Below are 14,294 nucleotides of genomic sequence, written 5' to 3' on the forward strand. Positions count from 1 at the left end.
GTGTATATACACACAGCAAATATTTAAGTTCTATGAGTGTCTCCAAACAGTTGTATACAGCCAAGAAGGAAACACTTGCAGCTGCAGTAAGGTTAAAATAAACCACGCACGTTTCTGTATCAACACAGCAGGTCTGCAAACGCAGGGCTGTGCTCGGGTCGGGGGAAGGTTACGGGTGCTCCTCTTACGGGAACAGGAGCACTCCTTATCTCTCACACATACAAAAGCAGCACTCAGGATCTATATACATTACTTCTAATCAATGCTTAATAGCACCTGCAGCTTTCAGTGGGACTAGCAGTGTTGTCACCACACAGGACGTGGAACTCATACAGAATTTAAGCATGTGTGAACCTCTTCTGTTCGCACTTTGCTCGCGCATCCTCTCACCATGTAACGCACGACATTAATAACGAGAATTCTCTCTGGAAGAACAGCCAAAGGTTTAAGCGAATCGCAAAGTACTAACTGAATTTCAGTGGAATCTGTGGGATTTGGGTGCTCCGAGGTCCACTGAAGTGACTTCGCTGTCCTTTCAAAGGGCTGTAACAAAGGGCTGTCTGCAAAATTGGTTTCGTAATGTTTTACGGCCGCCCCCACTGGTCCTCAGGAGGAAGCAGCCCAGGCACCAGCCCCGCACAACACGACGCCCGCCGCCATCCCAGGCTGCCTCCGGGCCGAGGTGAGTGGGGGAGGGCGGCTCCTCCCCAATATGGCGGACGTCGGACAGCCCCTACCGCGCGTCGCCTCAGGTGAGCTCCACCCCGCCGCCGCGCAGGTGAACGGCAGGGCGTTGCACTCGGGGCACTGCGATTGGTCCGCGGCGCCGCCAATCCGCTGTTGCCGCGGCGACGCGTAGGCCCTCCCGCGGGCACACCCCTCAGCGCCCCCGCTGTCGACACGCGATTGGCCGGAGAGGCGGTGACGCGCGAGCGGGGGTTTTACGGCCCTCAGCTGAGGGGAAGTGCTGGGAGAGAGCGAGCGGCGAGTTCGGAGGAGGGCGTCTGGTGGAGCGAGCGCGGCGGAGCAGCTGCCAGCATGACGTTCAAGCGGAGCCGCGACCGTTTTTACAGTACTCGTTGTTGTGGTTGCTGCCATGTGCGGACCGGCACCATCATTTTAGGAACCTGGTACATGGTGAGCAGCTGGCGCGGGGGGCGGCCGGGGGAGCGCCGGGGAGGCGGCAGCGGCGGCGATGGTTCCGGTTGAGCGCAGCGCGCGTGCGCGGGGCTCCGGCCGTTGCCCGGCGGTGGGCGACGGGTGGGCAGCGCGCATGCGCCCTGCGCGGGGGGCGCCGCGTGCGGTTAGGGTGGGCGGTGTCGCGTGGGTCGCGGTGTGGGCGCCGGCTGTCCCGTGTGCGCGTGTCGTGCGGGAGAAGCAACGTGGGCTTCCCGAGGTGATTCAGGCCTCCCGGTGTTGCCTAGCATTCGACGTCCCTCACCGTAGTGAAGAAAACAAAGTGCGGCGAGACTGAAGGCCGTGGCAGCTGAGCTGTTAGCGTTCCTCTTTCCCTCCTTGGGGGCTTAGAAGCGGCTTTTCAGTCAGTGCTGAGCGTGTCCTTGGCCGGGAGGAGCTGGAGGAAGGTGGAATTCGGGGCATGTGGGGAATAAAGCGATAAGAGATGTGCCTTCGAGTGGTGTGTAGCCTTTGAGAGGCAGGTGCTGTGTGAACGTTGGGCAGCTTCGGCTGTCCTTTGCCCTCAGCTCTCAGCACAGCTGCAGTGGTGAAGCTGAGGGATTAAAGACTGTTTTGAACTGAAGTGGGGAAGAAAAAAAGTAAAAACGTGAGAACAGTACCCACGAGTTAAGGCACAGAGCAGAGTTCCCTTTTATTCAGTTTCTTTCCTCATCTTTCCTTCCTCTTACCCCCGTGGGCAGGGAAAATGTGAGGATGATGTAAACAGGTTGCATCACAGCTTTTCTGTTCTCCCAGAGCTGTAACCAAACTATGTGCACCTTTACCCTTTTCCTGATGGTAAAAATGAAAACCTGAGTTCGTATGCCCTGGCATGCACACAAACTGATTCAGCAGAAGCAGAAATAGTGGGAATTGAAGTTTAGTGAGTTCATGGTCTCTCATGAGTATTGAGAGATGCCTGGCTTTTTTGCTTTTTCTTTTTTTTCACTGTCAGCAATAGTGTTCTGGTAAATGATAGAATGACTGGAGAAAGTGGGGCAGGGTGTAAGAAATGCAGCAAAACTCTAGAAAAAGGGGTGTTATTATTTTTCCAAAAAAGAATAGGGAAGATGATCTGGCACTGATTTCACTCTAAAATCCGTACGAAGTCCATATAAAATAACAAAGACCTTTGTAGTAGTGAACATGTAACCTGTTGTGGAACGCTGTGAAACTTCTGGAAGTTGATCAATCTGCTGTGTCAAGTAGAAGTGTAAGCCTTTGCTCGTAAGGAGTTGTTCGTGTTCTTATGAATCAAATATACCTGACTGCATTCCACACTTTTGCTTCCTGGTAGCTGGATATTGAGAAACCCAGGATGTCAGAGGGACATGGTTCTGCTTTCAGTTTCGCCAGGCCTGGTAGCACTCAGTTTTTTCCTGTGTTTCTGAGCTGCTGTTTATTCTTAGCTCATGGGTGCAACCCCTTTTCCTCCTCTCTAAATCTAAAGATATACCGCAGTGCTTATAGACTTGGGAAGGCCTTGGTGTGGTGACAAAGTGTCCTCTGGTCTTGTGTGACTGCAGGCTATTAGAAGAAAAAACGGAGTTGAATTCTGGGTAGCTGGGTGCCACTGAGGGGCTTGATTACTGTGTTTTGTTATAAACCTACCAAATCCTTTGAAAATGTTTCTTTTGGTTTCCTCTGAGATGCCAGCTGAGAAAAGGTGCTGACTGTTCTGTTAGCTGTCTGAGTTGAAATAAGATCTTAACGTGAATTCTTAGGTGGTTTGCCTTGCCTGATGCTTTAAATCAAAATATATTTTATTATTTAGCTGTGTTGACATCTAATAACAATTCAGACAGTGAAAATAAAACTAATCTTTCTGTTGAGAAACTTTTCCTTAAGAAACAAATGCATAAATGGGTTAAGGCACGTCAGGCTGTTTGGACATTTTCACTAGTAAGCCATTTATTTATAATAATCATTAATTTCAATCTTTCAGATGCTAGCTGGTGATAAATGTTTCTAAACTAATTTAATGATCTGCTTGTAAGTTATGGTGGGACAGATAGGGGGAACTTCACTGTCCTGTTTCTTAGGAGGCAGGTAGGAAATGCAGTCCAGCCGTAGGTTGGTGTGGCTGAGGCCTTGGCACCAGCCTGCATTCAGTGGATACACTGCTCTTGTGCTGTGCACCCCTGGAGGAATTTGATAGCAACCATAAAATGGAGTCCTGTAGCAATCTCCTCCAGATGTTTTAGTAAGATAAGAGGTTGGGCCTTTTAATACATATGCGTTGTTCTTATGTAACACTTCAGGCATTTTATCTGATTTTTTGCTTATACGAATACTTTAAAATCTCGTATCAAATGAACTCACCTCCTCATTAAAGCAGCTACGTGTTACTGTCCTGAAGGTGTACTTCTGTCAGTCCGTGGAGAGCAGCGGCGTTATCTCCAATGCCTGCTCTTGGTGCCGTGTCACACACCCGCCTGCTCTAAGCACATGCAGTCTGTTTGCTGCTGCTGCTTCTGATAAACAGATGAGCTGTTTATGTGGAAAACTGAGTTCAGACCGTTTCTAGAGGACCATGCTTAATTTTCAGGACTAGTTTAGCTTGATTTATTCTATAATGCTCCCTGCTGTCCTGCGTAGGAAGGAAAGAAAACCTCCTATTCCCAGCTTCGTAATTGCAAACATGTGGCTTTGAAGTTTTTTTTTTTTTCTTCCTGTAAACTTTCTTATTAGGCACAGTGCTTTCCAGAGACCGGAAACATGAACGCTGCATTGGCAAAATCGGATCAGAGTTCAATAAACAGCCTGAAAGTAACAGCATTGTTTGGGAGGGAGCTGCTGTTTCATTCTGGCAGGAAACTTCAGTGATGGAATCAAAATGATGCGAGTGCTACTGGATAACAGGAGCATCAGGAGCATCTCTGGAGATGGTTCTTCTCCGAGCGCAGCTTCCAAATGTAAAGGATTATAATAGTACTAGAAGCTGTGGAATGCTCTGTTGAAAATATGCTTTTCTCAGTAGATCAGGGGGGAAAAAAAAAAAAAAGCAGGACTAAAACGCACAGAAGAACCCACAGGCACACAAAAAAGCACTGCCAAGAAACTACCTCATTTTGTTTCTTCAAGGATGTGTTAAAGTACTGGGAAACGAAGAGAAAGCTGGGGAAGTGTAGTTGTGCAAGGCAGCTTCACTTTACTTCCCTGCTCGTGTAAGCAGATTGCAAGTAGGAATTGTTTCTAAGTCTTGTAAGCACTCAGAGTGCTGGGGGAAACCTACATTTCATGTTTAGGCCTCCAGAGATGCAAAGCAGTGCGTGATTAGCCATTAAATATATACAGTGGAGATAAGAGCTCAGTAATTAAAAAGCTAATGCTCATTACAGTTCAATCTCTGGAGTTCTGAGCGTACAGGGAGCTGATGTTTCTGTGTGTGGAATCGCAGAATGGTTGAGGTTGAAAGGGACCCCTGGAGATGTCTTTGTGCAACCTCAGTTTGTTACCTGGTTGAAGTAGAAAGTCATTTATTACATTGCCAGCTACTAATGTTATTTGTGGTGAGTGGGTTCTGTTAAAACTTGGAAGATGCCTTGCAATCCAAGCTCTGGCTGTTGTTTGCGTTGACTGTGGAGCTGAAACGAGCCTTGTGGTTTTGCTGTTATCAGGCTTGTGTGGAAGAGGAATGGCTGCAGCTAAAATGCAGGCTCGGGCTTGAAAGGATACCTTATTTGGAGTTGTTTGTAACTTAATATAAATCCATATGTTGTACATGATGAATTGTTCAGTGCTGTTTATGATTCAAGTAGAGCAACAGTGGAGCAATGGAAGCCCTGCCGTATTAATTAGCAGAGGTGTTTGGTTTTTGCTCTCTGATCCAGGCTGGAGGGGGAGGAGGATCAAACCACACTGTTCACATAGCAAACCAGGGCATTCAAAAGCCAATCCGTTTTCCTTGCACTCTTTCTGGCTGAGCTCTGATACTCTGAACTTAACTGGTGATGTCACTAAGAGTTAGTTATGCTAAATCAGGACCGTGGGTAGAAAGAAAACCGAAACAGTGGCAGTTGTAGGGCTGCACGAGTGCAATGGAAAGGCATTAAAGCTTTCAATTTTAAAGACCGGACTGACTTCTGCACTTCTGTGTTAATGCAAGTGCTGCTTGGCCCTTATCTGCAAGCAGATAGCCTATCACAGCAGTTAAACTCAGCAATGAAGTCATTTCAGTCTGAACTTAATCACTATTCGAGTTAAAATGGTGATGGTGTATAAACATAAGTGAATGGGCTATGACTGAACAAGTCTCATTGTGTTTTATGAAGTAGAAAATTAATGTTTCAGCAACCAGATATCCAGACTTGATGTGAGCTTATAAAGATAAATACAGCCAAAGAAGTTGTTTTCCAAAACAGGTTGATACCTCTGATTCATTCACAGAGAGGAAGGAAATAAAAAGCTTGAAAAAGCATTGAGAGCAGAAAGGCAGAATAGAGGAGGAGGAAATGAGGGTGAGAAAAGATCACGTTCTGTACCTCCAAATGATGGTGGAACAAAGTCAGAGCATTAAACCAGTGGCAGATCAGTAGGTCTCCTACAGGGCAAACTCGTGAGGGGAAACATCAGTGTATTGTGAAGATAGTGGTGGGCAAACTCAGTGCCAGTTCCTAGCAGCTGCTGTTTCTAAGGCATAAAAGCAAGGATACCAAGGAGAACCTGGCGTGCCTGGTAAGTTCTCCTAATGCACGATGCCATGGCAGTGCTTTACACAACTGCCACCTTTCACTGAAAGGTTCTTTTCGTGTAAGTGTTAATCTCTAAACCTTAATAGCTAAACCTCCTTTTAAATGTTGTCGAACTATTTGCCTTACTTAATGTAAGGAAACTTCTGTATTGTGCATGGATTTGCCGTTGCTGCCATCGCAGGCTCTTGGAGCACTGCCAGTAACAGAAGAAATCTCTGGCAAATAATCTTAGGAGAAACTGCGGGGCACTGTGTGGGGTTTTCTTTTCTATTTTTTTCTTGCTCGTTGCCTCTTTTGGAGGCTAATTGTAAGAGATCCTGCTGCTGGTGCTGAATACTGATGCTGAATACTGAAATGGCTGCGGCTTGGAAATACTGCTGCGAAGGTTTCTAGTAGGAAACCTTTTTCTTTGGCCTATCTCTCCAGGTAGTAAGAACCAAAACTATGCCCTGTAAATCCTGACCAGCCTATAAATGCTGTGAAGGTAGTTTTCCAGAGCTTTAATCTACTTCGGACTCTTTGAGCCTCACTGAAAGCATTTCTGGTTTGTACCAAACAGGGGAGCAGGAGCAGTCTTTGACAGTAAGGAGGAGTACTGGTAAGCATATAGCCAAGTGCTGAATGCTTATGGATTTTGGAGTTCAACCTTTATGCAAGATTTCTTCAGCTTTCACTATTTGTTTGTTTAGCCTGTCTGATAAGACTTGAGGAGGTTTTAATAAATGTTCTAGGTAGGAGAGAGCCAGTTCTCCATAGCTTCTGTAAGTTGGTAACATGGAGGGATGGGGAGGGCTGGAAGCAAGCTGTAGCTGAGGATGTGAGCTGTAGCATGGATTTTCCCTTTTGCACATCCATTTGTACTGCCTTACCCTAGCACCATTTGGAAGAGTAGCATGCAGTACCTTATTTGTGTATTAAATTACCTCTGCCTTTCAAGTTGTTGTAGGAAGCAAAATCTCTTCCAAATGTGCTTTGTTGTGTCCCTCAGTGTAATCTTTCATTCCTGCCTCTTTTAACTATTTCCAGTTCACAGATCTGCCTTGATCAATTAGTATCTGTGTCATTTGAATGACTGTAAGCTCTTCCATCCTCTTCATCTGCAAAGTTAGTTAGTTTTGAATTCATTAAAGCTAATCCAGTGCATTTTTTTGGGCATGGCTTTAACTAAATTAGCTTGCAATTTGATCTTAAGTTGTCCTGTGTTCCCTTCCTGCATTTTCACAATAGGCAAAGCAAAGAGCCTGCTTCTCACTGAAGTGAAAAGCTTACTGGTGTTGTTAAGATGATCAGAGCTGTTACAGTAACTTACCCAGGAAACTGTGATCTTTTTCAGGTGGTGAACTTGCTGATGGGCATCTTGTTGACTGTAGAAGTGACTCATCCAAACGTAGTGCCAACTGTTAATATCCAGTATGAAGTCATTGGAAACTACTATGCTTCTGAGAGGATGGCTGGTAGGTGCATAGCTCTTCCATGCAATTGAACACAAAAATGCAGTGTCATAGTGTACTTGCCTTGCAATGGTGTATCATGAAGACATGCAGCTTTTAAAAATGATTTCCTTGTTTGTTTGTTTTTGAGTGTCTTTTGAATTATTAGTAATTCAGATCTGCTGTACGTGTGAAAAGGTTAGTGGAATATTATTTTTACTTCATGTTAGTCCCAATCCTGTTGAACAGCAGGATTTCTAAAGGTTTCCTGGCCTTTTTCAACACTCAGTACACGTAGAACATCAGTACTTTGCTTTCTCTGTGAACATTTGTTGTCCTTGCTGGGTCAGTAAAACAGAAATAGAGCTTATTTTTAGGAAGCTCTTGGAATTTGTGTTGATCTTCCTGAATGTAAGGAAAGAACTCTACAGTCTACAGGCTTGGAAGTCTACTGAAAGAAAAGCACAATATCTTTCTAAGAGAGAAAATCAGACTATGAAGTACTTCAGGGAGATATTTATTCTGTACATCAAATTTTGAGAGAAACCAAACAACAGAAAGCATAGAACGGAAAGAGCAAAATTAAACCTAGTTTTTGGCTTGTTGTTACAGATGAACTGTATGATGCTCACAAAGGGAATTGGTGTCAAACTCTTATCTTCAGTGACCAGGTTTCTTAGCTCCAGTGTGACATATAATCTTGTGTACGTGCTTGCTAAATTCTGGGTTTGTTGTAAGTGTGCAGGAATATGTTGAGTGGCACTTCTAATGTGTCAGGTCTTCTGTTATACTGAAATTTAGCAAGATCTGGTATGGAGTGAAGATGAATAGTACAGCACAAGTCTGGGTTTGGAGAGTTCCAGTTCAGTCTTTGTGAGTTATCATACAGTCACAGAATCACCCAGGTTGGAAAAGACCCCCGGGATCAGCCAGTCCAACCATCACCAATAGCTCTCATTAAACCACCAACGCCAAATGTTCCTTGGGCACCTGCAGGGTCGGTGACTCCACCACCTCCCTGGGCAGCCCATTGCACTGCCTGGCCACTCTTGTAGAGAAGCAGTGTTTCCTAACGTGCAGCTTGAAGCTGAGTTGTTTGTGACCTGGCTTCTCATCTGTAGCCGTAACTCATGTATGTTAGTAGTTAAATGGGAGCAGGAGCAAGGAGCAAACAAGGTTTTGTGGCTACAAAGGGGCTTCACCCTCTTGCACGATCAAAATTCTATTGTGTGAATTCTATTCTAAGGATTTGTCAGTATGAGTTTAACACTTGTTTGTCATTCACAATTTCTGATGAAGACAGTGCATTTTAGGAGGGCCTTCTTGATGCCATCTGTGTGTGTAGTTATTATCTCATAATGAGTTAGATATGCGAATGTGGTATAATTTTCACATCAGTTGCAGATAATTTCTTTTCAAGCATGTTGAACCACGGGAGTTTGGCTTCAGCTTTGCTAAAATCAGGAGCTTACAACATCTATAGGCTTGAGCTGGTTTCTTTCTCTGTGTTTAAAAATACAACTGTGCTTGCTGTAGGACAGTGAATATAATCTAACTGGTGGAAAGCAGCTGTGCTTCTGTCATCACTAACCGTGTTGCACAGGGGGGATCTTTATCATTCAGCTTCCATGGGTGTCCTGGATTCTGCTACCATTTGGCTTCTGTTCAGCTGCTTTTTCTCCCAAATAATAGGATACCTTCCACACAGCCATTTCCTGTTTTCCTTACTGGTACTTAAGCAGCAGTGCAGTTCCTGCTGCCAATGACCAAATTATATAACCCAAGCACTTTAAGCAGAAAGGTTGGCGTTGTGCTGACTTCACTTGAAGTCTTTCCAGTAGTAAAATTAATCACCCGCATACTTTGGGCACTGACATACTGCAAATAAGCATTGTTATGCTGTGTTACAATTATACGATGTCAGGCTTCTAATTGGTATGCCTGAGCTTTATGAAGGCTTTTGATTAAGGTAAAGCCTTTTTTTTTCCAGCTGGTTTTCTTGAGCCAAACCTTTTCCTTTTAGTAGAGAACTGAGTTACTCAAATCTGCAGCTTCCAGTTTGTGTAGATAACCATGATTTCCCTCTCAACTGTTTTATGTATAGAGATTGTGTACCAGTCAGTGTGCTAACGTGAAGTAATGATTGACTCTAAATTGTTTTTTCTTTTAATGCAGAAAATGCCTGCGTTCTCTTTGCTATCTCCCTCCTCATGTTCACAATCAGTGCAATGATGGTGTATGGTGCAATTGCTGTAAGTATACTCACAGTCTGTATCTTTAAAGTTGCTATTTGAACATTTAACTGAATATCTTACAGATGGCTTTTTTCTTTTCCAGCACCGTGTAGGCTGGCTGATCCCGTTTTTCTGTTACCAACTCTTTGACTTTGTGGTCAGTTGTCTGGTTGCAATCAGTTCTTTAACCTATTTGCCAAGAATCAAGGATTACTTGGATCAGTTGGTAAGTGTTTGTCCAGCTCGCGTTAGTATTTCTCATCTGAAGTTGAACTTTGGTTTGATAAGTGCTACAAGAACTTGAATTATTTTCCACAGAGGAAAAAGGCTCTGGGGGGACCTGATAGTTACCTTCCCTTATCTAAAGGGGGGCTGTAAGAAAGGAGATGGCTTTTTTAACAGTGTCTGTTGTGGTAGGGCAAAGAAAAGTGATTTCAAACTAAAGGAGGGGAGATATTGGAGTTTTCTTAAGTCGGGGTGGTGAAGCACTGGCACAGGTTGCCTGGAGATGTAGTGGAGGCCCCATCTCTGGAGGCACTCAGGCTGGGCAGGGCTGTGAGCACTGATGGAGCCATAGGTGTCCCTGTTCATTGCAGGGCAGTTGGGCTAGATTGCCTTGAGAGCTCCCTTCCAACTCGAACAATTCTGTGACCTTGTAGCTGCTTAAAAAAGAGTAACTTGGACTGCAGCAGCCATAGGGGATGACAAGGTGGTTGTGAGCATGAGATCTTATCAGAAGTGGAAGGACTGATGGTGTGACTTCTCCCTAAATGGAAACCTAAGGGGAGGAGAGAAGTATCTGTGAGGGGAGATGTTGGTTTAAACTCTTTGTGCTTAATTTACTCTTGACACAAAGATTTTGCAAGCTGAATAATGTGGTTCTGTGGTACATTTGTTACTGCAGAATAAAAACATCAACTCTTATTTGGTTGGGGTGAGAGGGAAGGGTAAGAGTCAGTATAGGGCAAGACTGATGGATGCAGAGTCTACAGCATCATAGGATGGAGCCTGAGGTTCTGAGGGTTCCTTTTTTTTTTTTTTTACATCCTGTATTATTCTCATTTTTCAGCAAGACTTTGAGGAAACAGCAGCAGAATGTTCATTAATGCTGCCTATGTTTAACTGTGAAAAGATGCAGTGTGTTGGATATACCAGCAATTGAGTTGGGTCACAAGCTTATTTCTGGCTGGTGTGTAGATCTGTGCAAGCAGATGTTTAAAAATGAACACTGAGGAGAAGCCCTGTTAGTGTGGTCAGGGGAGAAGAGAGTGAAATTTGCAGCAGCTCCTTGCTGTGTTTTGGCTCCTCTTCTAAGTTTGGAGTCAACTCTTCTTGCTTTCTGCTTTGCAGACATAACATAACTGGTTGGACTGATAAGAGGTTATTGGTACTAAGTCAATAAAGGCCTCTCAAGTAAAGGACCTGTACGGATGCTGTGCTGCAGTTGCTCAGAAGGAAATTTCATGGACATCTGTCCTAGTATAAGACAGAGAAAATGACAGAAAGTACACTGCTTCCTTACAGCTCTCTTTTGCAGTGACCCATTCTTGCAGGACAGAAGCAGGATAAAAGCTCTGCTTTGCGAGAGGGTAAAGAAGGAGCAAAGGAGAGAGTAAATTTCTCATTGTTTCTGAGAGGATAATTTAGGCAGGGCTTGGTGGAATGTGGGTGTCTGATATTTATAAATGTACTGTTTGTGCTCATCTCCTCCATTTCTCTCTACCCCCCCCCCTATTTATTTTTAACTAGCCGGATTTCCCTTACAAAGATGATCTTCTTTCACTGGATTCCAGCTGTCTTCTGTTTATTGTTCTGGTGTTCTTCGCTTTATTTATCATTTTAAAGGTAAGTTACAATTTTGAACTTGTGACCATTTAATGAGCAGCTCTGTTCACATGCTATCAGTAGATACAGACATACTGAATTAACTTGGAGTGCAATTGCTGACCTGTTAGGATGTTCAGTTATGACACAACTCCAGTCATGCATGTGGTGTATTGTTGTCTCCCATGAGTTTGTGCTGCCTGCAGTGGGGCATGTTTGCACCTTAGTAGGGAGCAGGAAAGCACAAAGACTCCAGATACCTTTTTTTTTTTTTTTTTTTTTTGTATATGTGGAAATAATATTTATTATTTCCTAAGCTTATCTATATTGAATTGTGGCATGCAAGTTACTTAAATAAAACTTTGAAAATCTTAATCATAATAAACAGGGTGCGAGGAGTATAAAGATTAATCATAAAAATGAAGTGCAGTCATCAGAACATGACGGTGTGTCTTTCTGCAGCAGCTGATGTTAGCTTAACATCAGGCTGCTCTGCTGTGCTGTCCTGTCCTTAGTGCCTCAGGCTTCATTCTCTCTTCTGCATGTGGTTAGACAAATAATAACATGAATTTGGGTAAGTGGAATTGTGCTGTTGGCCTGTCCTCCTCCTGCAAGCAAGTTTGGACTGAGATGCACAGAAGCATAAGCCAGTTAGGGATCAGTTTGACTAGCAGTTCTGAGGCACGCAGATGAAGTGGCTAGATTGTGAATTCCTTTGCTAAGATCTGTGGGGCTCATCCTGTCCTGAATCACTGTGGTAGCAAGGCTAAACAGGACTAAACCTGCTAATAAGCAGCATCCTTCATGTGTGTATCTGTATGTCGATGGACGTTGCTCCTTTTTGTCACACAGAAGTTATCTAGCATCTAGTTTCTGAATCAGCTAATATGAGGTCTTTAAAAAAAGAAATCTTTCCTCTTTCAGGCGTATCTAATCAACTGTGTATGGAACTGCTATAAATACATCAGCAACAGAAATTTGCCAGAGATAGCAGTGTACCCTGCTTTTGAAGCACCTCCACAGGTAAGGCCTCTTTGTGAAGGGAATCGGAAATTAACTTTGGAATAGAAAAGCACAGCATCCATGTTTACATGTCTTGTCTGGATTTCTGAACAAAGAATGGGAGGATTAACATCAGCTGCTTTAACTTGTTTAAGGTAGATTGGCATTGCGTTCTCACAGCACGTAAACAGGAGGGCTTTACAGGGAGGAATCTGGTGGGCTTTCTTGTAATTGAGGGAAGCTTTCTGACTGCACCTATCAAAGCCTTCTTGCTGCTTGTAAAACCAAGAGGCAGCGGGGTGGAACTACTGGCCTAGGGGAGCGCAGCAGTGAAGTGCTTGTGCACAGTCTTTCACTTTGTCACTCGTCAGCTCATTGGAAGCATCGCTAGGTTCCTACATCAGCCTGCAACAGAGAATTAAATTGCAGTGGGCGTGTGATGATACTTTCACTCTGGGCTTTTTGTACCTTCAGCCTTCTGCATTAATCTCTTCAACATGTTTTTTGTTCAGTACGTTCTGCCAACTTACGAAATGGCAGTGAAGATGCCTGAGAAGGAGCCTCCACCTCCCTACATCCCTGCCTGAAGCACCCTGGATGGTCGTTCACACCTGTACCAGCTCCTTGGGGGTTTTGTCTTTCAATCTTGCAAAACTGCTTAAGTAATAGAAATATTCAGGACTTTAGGAGCAAACTGTTTTAAAATGTTTGATAGAAACTTACTAAGCAAAACTCATCTGGGAGTGATTTTGTTTGCTTTAATTTTTTGTTCTCCTTAATGCTTTTAAACATTTTATTGCCTTAGGGCCTTCTACTGCAGGAACTTCTGCGTGTGACTAACCAGTGGCTTTTCCTAATACCATACCTGAGCCCATCTTTGATTCAAGTTAGCTACAAACAAAAGTGTCTGCAGGACTGTGCCCTTAATTTATATTCATTTTTTGTAAAGTAGATAAAGACAATCTGTGCAGCAGGATGACAGTTTGCCTTTATTTGGTTTTTGGAGGGGAAGGGGTTTGAATGTGGTATATACATGAATTTTTTTTTACTTTGCACTTTTCTCATATGTTACCTTACTGTGGGTTTTTTGTTTTATCCTATGTCCTGAAACATAGTATTTTCAGGAAGAAGCGAGGTTGGCACAGGACTTGTATTACAATGTGCTGTCAATGCAAGGGAATAAATAGAAACGTAGATGATGGTTGCATGCTCCTAATCTTATACGTATTTTCATCTTTGTGATAAATGATACTTAAATAAATCTTTTATGAAATGTTTACCAGTAGCCTGGATTGGTCTGCCTCTTTTTTAAATGCTGAAGTCCTTCACTGCCCTGCAGGCAGGTTCACTAAGCCGTATCTGTATGGCACTGACTGAGAATGGTGTTGTGCAGTGGTTGATCCGTGTTCTCTAGCAGAAGTCCTCTGTATAGAAAGCATGGATTCCCTTCAGTATACAAGCTCATACTGCAGCCTTGGTTGCAGTTGAACGACTCAGTGGCCTTCTGTTTGGTTGCTACTTATATAAGCTGAGTAAAGGGAATTGTACTGAAACCTTCCAGACCTGTGGGCAAATTTGATGCCTGATAAGGTCAGATGCTAAGAGCAGGACAGACACCCAGTGGGATTAGAGCAGTACTTGCACTGGAGAATGTCCAAAGCTGTTGGATGTGTGCCATACATTCAGTACTGTTCTCTTTTTAAACAGATGAAATTGAGATCTTTCTGTTCTTCCTCCTTTGCAGTAACAGATAAAATACATTTTACTGATTTGATACATCTGAAGAGGAATTGGCTTCCTACCATGGTAGACGAAAGGGATCTGTGATTAAACTAGGGAAAAGGGGCAGGCAGGTTATTTCTGTTGGTTATTTCAGTCAGCTGCAATAGGTACCTCCTTCCTGTTGCTTTGCTGTTTAAGAAAATGCTTTTGGT

General features: G+C 43.8%; 1 protein-coding gene across 1 annotated transcript; it reads left to right on the forward strand.

Annotated features, from left to right (window-relative positions):
- The first annotated feature begins 957 nt into the window (after positions 1 to 957).
- Positions 958 to 13,645, forward strand: LAPTM4A (lysosomal protein transmembrane 4 alpha). Its single transcript, XM_042822074.1, has 7 exons — positions 958 to 1,137; positions 7,204 to 7,324; positions 9,476 to 9,552; positions 9,638 to 9,760; positions 11,284 to 11,379; positions 12,283 to 12,381; positions 12,873 to 13,645. Exons 1-7 carry the CDS (start codon positions 1,039 to 1,041, stop codon positions 12,945 to 12,947), a joined length of 690 nt encoding a protein of 229 aa, XP_042678008.1. The 5' UTR covers positions 958 to 1,038; the 3' UTR covers positions 12,948 to 13,645.
- The last annotated feature ends 649 nt before the right edge of the window (positions 13,646 to 14,294 follow it).

The sequence above is a fragment of the Centrocercus urophasianus genome, unplaced genomic scaffold, assembly GCF_019232065.1.
Source record: "Centrocercus urophasianus isolate 14NV4802_14NV808 unplaced genomic scaffold, USGS_Curo_1.0 seq_10, whole genome shotgun sequence".
Classification (NCBI taxonomy): Eukaryota; Metazoa; Chordata; class Aves; order Galliformes; family Phasianidae; genus Centrocercus; species Centrocercus urophasianus.

Coding starts and splice junctions, on each gene's coding strand:
- LAPTM4A (XM_042822074.1), top strand. CDS start 1,039: ATGACGTTCAAGCGGAGCCGCGACCGTTTTTACAGTACTCGTTGTTGT. Junction 1,138..7,203: donor TTTTAGGAACCTGGTACATG/GTGAGCAGCTGG, acceptor GATCTTTTTCAG/GTGGTGAACTTGCTGATGGG. Junction 12,382..12,872: donor CTTTTGAAGCACCTCCACAG/GTAAGGCCTCTT, acceptor TTTTTTGTTCAG/TACGTTCTGCCAACTTACGA.